General features: G+C 31.4%; 1 protein-coding gene across 1 annotated transcript in view; it reads right to left on the reverse strand.

Annotated features, from left to right (window-relative positions):
* Positions 1 to 356: 356 nt before the first annotated feature.
* Positions 357 to 11,652, reverse strand: part of LOC111625647 (cilia- and flagella-associated protein 251-like) — a 22,597-nt gene continuing 11,301 nt past the window's right edge. The window contains exons 4-5 of the mRNA XM_023372288.1: positions 7,344 to 7,457; positions 357 to 605 (exon numbers count right to left, since the gene is read on the reverse strand). Of these exons, the coding sequence (XP_023228056.1) occupies positions 357 to 605; positions 7,344 to 7,457 (363 nt within the window). The remainder of the gene's footprint in view (positions 606 to 7,343; positions 7,458 to 11,652) is intronic.

Genomic DNA, 11,652 nt, shown 5'->3' on the forward strand with positions numbered 1-11,652 from the left:
GTTTAAAAGTATAACTTGTATATAAATAAATAAATGTACAGAATTCCATTTACAAGCTCCGTTTGGTTTAAGGAAAAAAAAAATATATTATAAAGTTAACAAGTTTTATAATATTTTTCGCTTGAAATATACTGAAATAAGATTTTCGATTGAAAATTCTCCCTTTAGATTTATATAAATTATAAAATTTCTTATAAAAATACTATCTTAAAACATTAAAAATATCGTTTTTCTTCCCTCCTTCATTCGTTTCTCTTCTTACTCCTTTGATGGAATGTTAAGANTCGTTAATTTTCTTTGATTGGATCTTTTCTTCTTGATCCTTAATTCTCATTAATTGAAAGGTTTTTTAATTCCTACATTCTCCTTAATTGAAATGTCTCGATTCCTTGATTCTTCTCGATTCTACATTCTCCTTCATTGAAACTTTTCTTGGTTCCTTGATTCTTCTTGATTTCTTCATTCTCCTGACTTAAAACTTCTCTTGGTTCCTTGATTCTTCTTGATTTCTTCATTCTCACGACAAAAATTTTCTCAATTCCTAAGTTTTCTCTCACTGAAACTTTTCTTTTTGATCTTAATTCCTCAATTTTCCTCGATTGGAACTTATCGAACATTTAAAGACTATGACCGAATTAATTGCATTCTACATAAATTAGAAGCATTTTACTCAAATTTTTGTCAAACATTTTTAACAACCGAAAGTTTCAGAATAATTAAAAGCACTTAAGGAAAATCTTGGTATAATCATTGATCAGTTCGATGAACAGTCGAGTACATTTATCATCTTTTAGGATGTGCCATTAGTTCGAAAAGTATTTTAGAAAATCACCAATCATTGCCGTTCGGCCACTCCTTTATCTCCAAAACCTGATTATTAAAGGATGTAATAATATATTTGGAACATTTGGTCATACGCTTGTTGAAAGGTAATATTTAAACAAGATATTAAATTAAATCTTTACGAAAGAGAACTTTTGAAAAGATTAAAAGAAAATTATTTAACAGCTGATGGAGTGTAATTACTTTATGACAATCCAAATTTTTCTTAAACAAATTAATATATCATTTTAATCTTTCGCAGAAATGCTCCGGGAGGTCGACTATTTTCTCTATATAAAATCTTTGATTTCTACCAGTAAAAAACGCTTTAAGCCTTAAAAAATTTAATATATTCTTTATATATTTTTTAAAATTTATGAATTGATTTTGTGTATAAACTTAAAATATATTTTTTAAAAATTATTTTCTGGGAGTAGCGCTTAGCAACTGTCTACGAGAAGCCAAGCGAAACGGCATTCTTCATCGAAATAATAAAAGAATATTATGAAATTCTAATAGAATATTTAATTAATTATTTAATGTTTTATTTAATTTTAACAAATTTGTATGTTATTAATTGAGAGGGACGTTTAGGGGATGCGATATTGAAATACTTCATTAAAAAGAAGAAGAAAATATATCTACTTTTTCGCATTTTCTAAATCGATTTACAATTTTCTAACGTTATTTCTTGATAGAAAAGAAATTGATTTCTGTTCCAGATATTCAAAAGCATCATCCGCCGTAGGAAAATTAAGATAGGAATTTCGGCAAGAGTAATCTTTTCTCTCCAGATTCGGGTTAGAGTATCTGAAGATTGCTTCGTTACAAATCTCTCTTCTTACAGTTGCAGCATTGCCTGAAGGACCCAAGGGAAGTATTACGATTTCTTATTCGTCATCAATAGCTATTCAGACTTTCTTACGTTCGTTTCGATTTCTAACAAGAGATGGAACAGGAATTTTACCTTCTTTTGTCAACTGCGATGATTGAAAACTTTCTCCCTCTTACAATCTCTCTAAACGTTAATAAATTCATTTTCAATTCCAAAATACTGCTTAAAAATCCACTGATAATTACTTTAAATTCGAAAAATATAACAAAAATTTACCTCCAAATTCTTCACTTTAAGGATCTTGAGCTTCTTAACTCCAAGGATGCAAATTATGAACTCTACTTCATTCCAAGGATGCTGATCTTGACTAAACAGCATCGTTTACAGCAAAACATATAATAAATATTGTCTATATATTTATTTTAATGTTTTTCAATACTTAAATGCTCTTTAAATTCGAAAAATAACGCCAATTCATTCCCAACTTCTTTACTCCAAGGATGCTGATCTTGAGCTTCTTAACTCCAAGGATGCGAATTATGAACTCTACTTCATTCTAAGGATGCTGATCTTGACTAAACAGCATAATTTACAACAAAATATATAATAAATTCTGTCCAAATATTTATTTTAATGCTTTTCGCTACATCAGTACTCTTTAAATTCGAAAAAATAACGCCAATTCATCCCCAACTTCTTTACTCCAAGGATGCTGATCTTGAGCTTCTTCACTGACAAAACAGCTTTATTATCTAAAAATACATAATAAATATTGCACAGATATTTATTTTAATGCTTTTTTTCTACAAAGTAAAATATTTTTATATTAAATTCTTGAATATAAAACGAAGTATTCGCATCAGTGTCGAGTGAAGTAACTTTAGTCTATCAAAGTAAAATACTCAGAAGAGGAAAGAGAAAATTGTACACCGGAAGTGACGATCGATCCGGACGTGACGTGAACCACTAAAAGGGAGGTTTAGGATAATGGAGATCTAACAGAAAATGCAGAAAGAAAAAGTACCACTACGCTACTACTAGGTGCTTCTGTTAACACGTCTAGAAACGTGTAAAGTAATTGAAAAAGGGTATAAATTTTTTAAAAATTATTCGAATTTATTATTTAAAAAAGGGATTTTTATGTAAAAAAAGTGTTTAAATTTATCAAATCCTCGAAAGAAGTTAGATTTTATTGATAATCTTTGAAGAAAAAGCGTACTTTTTAAATTAATTTCTTGTTAAAATCTTCATCCTAACTTGTAACAAACTTAATAATTTTGTTAGAATATTCCAAATCAAATTATCCGATGTTATATATTAAAAAAAAGTGTCGAAATTTTTAAATAAATTTACCAAGAAATCAAATTATTTTATGAAATATTGTAATTAAATTTTTACTTAGTTTCTCCTTCATATCTCCGCATCTTTAATCGATACAGCATCGTGTTCAATGATGAAATTTGTAATTCTACGTTTCGTATTTTATGCCTTTTTAAAGCGAATTTCCTCTAGTATAACGTTTCTCAACCTCCTACTCCTTCATCCTTCTGTGTGCAGATTCTCAACCTTTTTTGGGTGGTACGCGTACAACCGGTTGAGAATTGTTAGTCTAGTGCATAATCTTCATGCAAATTTTTGTATGTTTAATAATGAATTTTCATGTCCGTCACGTCTTAAAGTTAAAACTTCATTAGTACCAACTTTACAAGTTTACAATGTTCTTTTATTGTTCGTTTCTTTCCAAAATCTTAAGAGAACTTCTAACTCGACTTTTTTCTTATTTATTATTAAGTAATTTATATTTTTCTCAGTAAACTGTCTGCATGTTAGATGTAGTTTAAAATAAATATAAGTGTTACTCTAGAAGTTTTCTTTGTTACGCGCGAAGTGTCCGTAACGCAGACTTTCTAATTTACATAATTTTTTCAGCTGGTTATTTTAAAGATTTATATATAGTTTTGGGGAAATTTATAGGTAAAATTCGAGATATATCCCTGGAAGATTCTTTCAATAGTTTAAATATGGAGAAATTCATAGTTTAAGGGGGAATTCACAGGGAAAATTCAAAGATATAACCCCTAAAAAGTCCTTTGAATAGTTTAAATATAGAGAAATTTATAGTTTTTTGAGCAATTTATACGCAAAATTTGGGAATATAACACTGAAAAGTCGTTCGAATACTTTAAACATGTATAAAAGAAGCAGAGGAAAAGAGTTAAAATATTCCTTAAAAATTTTATTAAATATTTTCAATATTGCTTCAGCCATTGATGTATAGAATGAACAACGAGAAGGGAAAGAAAAAGGAATAAATAAAAATGGTGTCAAATATGGGAGTGAGAACCCTGAGGGGGGGTCTGGTGTAGCGCAGGAAAAGCCAAAATAAAAAAAAAAACATAGTACATCACTTAATATCGTTTGGAACTATCCATCTTATGCCAACGTCAGGGATATTGAGCATGAGCTTGTTTCAAGAACGTGGTGTGTTTGTGAGCCTCAGGAACTTGACTCCATCGAATGATAAAGTGGATTCGGCGGAGCAAACCCAAAGTATCGTCCAATAAGATTTAGATGTCTCCATTGGGACAAGCGTGGCGAATGAAAAATGATGGGGGGGATGTTTAGTAGAAGAGGGACAGTAGTTTTGTAGTTCGACTTCGATAAAAGTATTAATATTGTGTTACATCGGAATGTGATGCGGAATGCGAAAAAATGTTCATATATCAGGAGGCAGGGGGGAAGAAATTCGCTATGGAATTTATAAGAAATGCTCTTTGTCAAATTGAATGTTTCTCTCTCTTCCTCCTTTTTTTTTTATCCACGTGTTCCTGCTCCTCCTGCTCCGTGATCGATGCAAGTTTCTAGATCTAGAAGATAAGAAGATAGGAAAAAATGATAATTGAATGATTCGATCTTAAATTAACTTTTTAATGATGTTAAAAAACGATTTCTTTTCTCGTTTCTGGCAGGGGAACATATTTTTACTTTATCTGACAATGTAAAGAAAAATGTTAGGAGACAATGATGAACTGAGATAAGAGTGTATTGAAGTATATTTGAAACATGGAAAAGTTGAGCTGGACCCGTCAATAAGAGTAGATTGTTCATAGAGAAGGAAAGAGAGAGAGGGAGAGGGAGAGAGGAAGAATGATGGTTATGATTTATTGCTCACCCACCAGATTTGACTGGACAGCTAATATAGTCAGCCACTGGTGATGTATGGACTCAAAGGAGATGGATATTTCTAATGTAAATCCCTATATTCTACTGTAAAAAAAGAAATCCCTACTGCTCGATAACTTTGTAGAAATTACAGTAAAGAAAGAGGATATTCAAGATTTTAATTTGGTAATTGTCGTAGAGCTTTCAAATCCGTTGTTTGTATCGGGTTACAGATTGCAATTATTGTTTTGCTGGTTACAAATAGAGGAAAAAAAATTCAACTCCAATTACCGATACTGCTCCTCGGATTCTCATTAATAAAAAGAATAACTCCGCTGATGAAGATAACACGTAACGATCATTGCTCTTCCGAGAATTAAATGCCAAATATATGTGACGTAAATAGTTAAAATCTGGATTATTCTCCTGGATGAGGGATCTGTAGATAGATGGATGGATGCGGAAAACATATATTCAATTTTATTTTTTTTTATTCTTCTTCTTCTTCCTTCAATATTTGAAGGTGAATTTTACAACATTCGCAGCATTTTTCAATAGTGTGAGGTGGGAGAGAAAGTTTCTCTGATCGATTGAACATCACTCAAACACATCGATCACAAGCAGCACACACAAAAAAGGGGGCACTAACTGACTTTGACATTGTCAAAATGACTAAAAAAGCGATAACGATTTACACTTTCCTTCCTTCATGATCCTAAAGGAATCCCATTTGAACCGTAGCTAACTTATTCAGTCGACTTTATGCACGTAATGAGCAGATTTAGGTACTTGACTATAAACACATTCATCCTGTCACGTGACTTCAAGCACCCTTCATATCTCGAGTTGAAGTATATATCGAGTGAACTTAATACAAGAGTACTGTAAGTGGATGAGGGTTTTCTATTGAAATGCATTTTACCTTGTTGTTTCTCCATCATTTATAAAAAGGAAGGAGGGAGGAAAAAAAACGCATAAATGTCATACGTTGTAACAGGGGCCTCCTTTCTTTATACGAAGTTTTATAAATCCTCAGTTAAAGTACAGGTGTTCGAGATCGTTACACGGGGGGAAGGAGTAGAAATCTGTTTTACGTCGTCGATTTTTACCTGTAAAGAAAATAAAAAGTTATCTCGAGCGAGAAGTCAATAGATCAGATACGAGTAGAAAGTCTTTTAAGAGTGTTGGTAGAAACGTAAAAATGGTGGATATATTGTTTTGTGTGCAATATAAGGGATCTAGTTAAAGCTATCTTGGACCATCGGATCTCCCAATGGAGATGGTAAATCTCCCTTCCTCCACAGTGAAGTACTTCAGACATCAAAAGCGAGATTCTCTATAGATAGTTTGTTTACAATCACTCTTCTATCGTTATTTCTTACCGGAATGGGTTATATTTTCTTATTGTTGACATCTCCAATTTTATTCTAAAGTTTTACCGGATAAAAATCCAATATTTAACTTCAGATTCAACTCTTTATTTATCTTTTATCAATAGTTAACGTGTCTGAAGTTTCTTCTTCTTCTTGGTTATCCTCGTGGTGATCACATCACGTAAAACGTTATTTATTTAAAATTAATTCATAAATTGATACTGTAAATAAATTTAAAATTTAATTCTTTATATAATCCCTTAAAATTTACTAAAATTCGCGTGTTTATGAGGAAGTTCTTCCTTCCTCATCCCTTTCGAGACGTAGCATCTGGATAAGATTCTTTGCTAAAGTTTCCAAGAAATTTTCCTTTCTTTCTTCTAAGATTCGACATATTTGAAAAGTTTAAAATTTTCTAAAAATTTCTGAATGTGTGAACTTTACAGTTTTCATGTGGAGCACGATTTTTTAACTCATCGTTTTCGATACCTCACCTTAAAGAGATGGTTCGCATTTCAAGTAAAACCATTCGCATTATACAAAGAAGGGGAGAGGAGAGGATAGAAAGAAAAAAAAAAGCTGTTCGCGTGATGATTCACTCGAACTTATCGAAGGAAAAAAATAAGCAAAAATAACATAAAACTACCCATGAAAGTGAAGCGTGACCCGTTCTCAATATCCATAGCTAATGCTTCAGATCACGGTAGCGTAAAACCATTTTTAAAAAATATAAAAACACGTGTTTACATACCATTTTCCATACACATTGTTAATTATAATTAAAATAAACATATATATTTAATAGAAAATTGATAAATAAAACGAAATCACAGTCAATTCTATGCTATTTTTATATCAAAGGATGATGATTTTCTCTGAATCAGATCCTTTCCCATAAAAACAATACATAGACTATTTATATATCAGTATAAAGAATGTATTTTATATATTTCCTTTCTATTTTTATAAAATTCTATATATAATTTTTATTTATTATATCCTCATTTTCCTCATTCATAATCCTCCAATCTATTTTTGTTTCTTAGCATCATTCAGCATCTTTTTTATTACTGCTCTTACCTTCTTTTTTATTTTTACTTTACTTTTTCCTTAGAAAAATTTGTATGTAATATATATACAGTTTTCTTTACCCTTATTTTTGTTCCATCTTCCTCACTTCTCTGCTGATTTTCATCTTCCTCACTTCTCTGCTGATTTTCATCTTCCTCACTTCTCTGCTGATTTACATCTTCCTCACTTCTCTGCTGATTTTACATCTTCCNTTATTTATTTTTTTTATTTTTTTTTTACTTTTTAATTAGTGTCACGAGGGGTTTGGAGAGACGAAAATAAATTCCACGAGAGTAAAAAAATAATGTAATACAGAATAAAATTTGTAAAAATTAATATTAATGTAGTTGATACTTTAACACACCTAATCTACGTTTTGTAAAAAATATTTATGACTTTTAATATTGTGAAAATGTTAATTTGGTTGCAATTTAAAGAATTGTAAACCTAAAAATCGTCCGTCTGTCCGTCTATCTATCTCTCCTTAATCTCGAGAACGGCGTTAGATGTGGTAAGCTTAGAGGCAAAAAGGCACGATTAACTGTATATGAACTTGCAGTATATGTAAAATATATACTGTACATATGCAATATATATATATATATATATAGGGCCATACGTAGTATACTATATACTATAATTTTATTTTACTATGGAAGGAACCGGTCAAAGATGTCAAATTATGTACTGTGAATAGTGTCACCACGAGAATCTCGACAGTGGATATTCATGCATGGTCGATTGTTGATGCGGTGATGTATTGATGATTCTATCAGCATCCTGGAAAAAGTTTGGATTAAAAGAAAATGATAGATGACACGTGGGAAACGGCAATACATTGGTCACAATGTTGTTACTATTGTTACGTCCCATAACATTAAAAGAACCCCCCGTAGTTACGTTGTACATTTTATTTTTACAGAAGAAGCCGAAGATGAATCATTCCAGCATCAATTGTAAATTTATTTTACGCTAGATTTATCGTAACAGTTGTAAACAGGAGAATATTTTTCAAAGTTTAAGAAGAATTTAAGGAAAATTTATCGATAATTTTGATTGGTACGGGTACGTAATTAAAAATTTATACAGGTTAATTTGTATTGGTTAATTTAGAAATGTATATTTGATAATTAGGTAAAATGATTGGAAATTATGGGGAAAGAAATTCGAATGTCTTTCTAGCTTTTATTAAGTCTGTAAACGATTGTTCACATAGAGAATCGATAAAAATCCCCGAGGAAGCACAATGGCGAGAATGAGAGTGAAAGCAACAAGAAGATCTAATAATAGAAAGACGAAAATACGATAAACTAGGACTAGGTACGATTGAGTTTTCTCTTTGGTTATTTAATTAAGCAGAGAATTGTGTAGGTCCACAGAGTTTTATTTTCACGAATTTTCCAAAGTTTCAAGCTACAGAAAGTTGTAATTTTAGAAGGAAATTCGAAATTAAAATAATAAAAATGCACGAAGAAAAAGAGAAAGAAAGAAAAGGATTGAGTAAAATAGAAAAATAAAAAAAATAAAAAGCTAAATAATAAGCAAAGAAGAGGAAAGAAACGAGGCATATTCAGAGACAAAAAAAAAAGGTTAGCCACCTTTTTTTCACGAATAAATCTTGCTTTTTCCTATCTTCACCGCGCATTTTTGTGTCTCCTCGGCTCTTATTTTATCCATAAATAAGAAAAAAAAAACATAAGAATCACTTAGAAAAAAAATCCCTTATCGCCCTCAAATATCTTTCCCTGTTTTTTCCCTATTCAAAGTTTTCTCCTTCGACAAAGAATAGTAAAAATATGCAAAACTAAAAATAACAACCAGACATAAGTTTTTACTTTACAGGAAAAACCTGATGATATGTAAAATCGAACGACTCATCATCTTCAATATGCTTTTTCCAATCTGAAGAGATGGATGAATGGTTATGAAAGAAAAGATGAATAGCACGAGTACAACTAAGATGATTAGAGGCAACTGAAAGGTAGGAAATCCTACAACTTTAATCCTATAAATTTGTCACGTCATCCTGCAATGAGTAGCTTCTACCTATGCAACAAAATGAATGGATGTGATACACCTTGCGCTTGAATGTATCAAAACTACGTCTTTATCTCGGAAAAGTGTCACGTCATCCGACGATGAACAGTTATAAATGAGCAATGACACGCTGAATATTGAGTGTGTTTCGAGGTGTGTAAGATAATAGCAAATTTATCATAATTTAAATTTGAGGGTGGAAATGAGGAGAATATCAAAGAAGGATTTATCACGGCTTTCATCAAAACACAACGTTTTCTCTTAATGAGGTAGAAGCTGCTGCCTTTAATGAAAGTAAGTGAATGACCTATTACCTTCACTACATTTGTCTATACCAAACTGTATAATTTTTAGCTAAAAACAAAGCTGGTAACAATGTTTGAATGCCTTTACTACATTCGTATACACTAAACTGTTGAATTTTTAGAACAAAAAAGCTGGAAACTAAGCCGAAATGTTTTTATTACTTGATCTAATCACAGTTTTCTGTCTAAGATTAGCCTCTAATGAAAATAAGTGAATGACCTATCGCCTTGGTACATTTGTCTACACTAAATTGAAGAATTTTTAGGACAAGAAAGCAGGAAACAAAGCTGGAGACAAAGTCAGAATGCCTTTACTACTCGATCTAATCACAGTTTTCTGTCCAAGATTAGTGTGTAGTAGCTCACTTATACTTATCTAAGAAAGGAAATAATCCCAGTGAGAAGTAGCCTCTTGCACACATTTACTCCCCTCCGGATACATAAAACTGACGTTGGAGTTACTTAACTTTTTCTATTGTTTTCAACGAATTTCCAACCTCAATTTTTTATCGTAATTGTTCTTCCATACTTTCGACAAATGCTTCTTGTTCTAGATATTGTTTTGGCAGGCGTAAGTAGGGCGTACAAAGTACACGACCGTGTTATCGATACCAGGAAACTGGTGATCCACATCAAAATCCATTCTCTTATCTTGGAATTCTTTGAGCAAATTCTTATAGCGCTTTTATGTTTCTAGATTATGCATATAAAACAAGGAGATTGTGATTTTATTCTAACTCCTAAAAACCATCATTTAATTCTCGTACAAAGTTTGAATCGATAGTATTCTTATGGTGAGACTCTTTTCATCGTGATTCCTTAATTCTCTTTGATCTTCTTGAGATCTTAATTCTCCTCGATTGAAACTTTTCTTGGTCGTTAATTTTCTTTGATTGGATCTTTTCTTCTTGATCCTTAATTCTCATTAATTGAAAGGTTTTTTAATTCCTACATTCTCCTTAATTGAAATGTCTCGATTCCTTGATTCTTCTCGATTCTACATTCTCCTTCATTGAAACTTTTCTTGGTTCCTTGATTCTTCTTGATTTCTTCATTCTCCTGACTTAAAACTTCTCTTGGTTCCTTGATTCTTCTTGATTTCTTCATTCTCCTGACTTAAAACTTTTCTTGGTTCCTTGATTCTTCTTGATTTCTTCATTCTCCTGACTTAAAACTTTTCTTGGTTCCTTGATTCTTCTTGATTTCTTCATTCTCCTGACTTAAAACTTTTCTTGGTTCCTTGATTCTTCTTGATTTCTTCATTCTCCTGACTTAAAACTTTTCTTGGTTCCTTGATTCTTCTTGATTTCTTCATTCTCCTGACTTAAAACTTTTCTTGGTTCCTTGATTCTTCTTGATTTCTTCATTCTCCTGACTTAAAACTTTTCTTGGTTCCTTGATTCTTCTTGATTTCTTCATTCTCCTGACTTAAAACTTTTCTTGGTTCCTTGATTCTTCTTGATTTCTTCATTCTCCTGACTTAAAACTTTTCTTGGTTCCTTGATTCTTCTTGATTTCTTCATTCTCCTGACTTAAAACTTCTCTTGGTTCCTTGATTCTTCTTGATTTCTTCATTCTCCTGACTTAAAACTTTTCTTGGTTCCTTGATTCTTCTTGATTTCTTCATTCTCCTGACTTAAAACTTTTCTTGGTTCCTTGATTCTTCTTGATTTCTTCATTCTCCTGACTTAAAACTTTTCTTGGTTCCTTGATTCTTCTTGATTTCTTCATTCTCCTGACTTAAAACTTTTCTTGGTTCCTTGATTCTTCTTGATTTCTTCATTCTCCTGACTTAAAACTTTTCTTGGTTCCTTGATTCTTCTTGATTTCTTCATTCTCCTGACTTAAAACTTTTCTTGGTTCCTTGATTCTTCTTGATTTCTTCATTCTCCTGACTTAAAACTTTTCTTGGTTCCTTGATTCTTCTTGATTTCTTCATTCTCCTGACTTAAAACTTTTCTTGGTTCCTTGATTCTTCTTGATTTCTTCATTCTCCTGACTTAAAACTTCTCTTGGTTCCTTGATTCTTCTTGATTTCTTCATTCTC

Source organism: Centruroides sculpturatus, unplaced genomic scaffold, assembly GCF_000671375.1.
Source record: "Centruroides sculpturatus isolate CEXI.00-Female unplaced genomic scaffold, Cexi_2.0 scaffold146, whole genome shotgun sequence".
NCBI lineage: Eukaryota > Metazoa > Arthropoda > Arachnida > Scorpiones > Buthidae > Centruroides > Centruroides sculpturatus.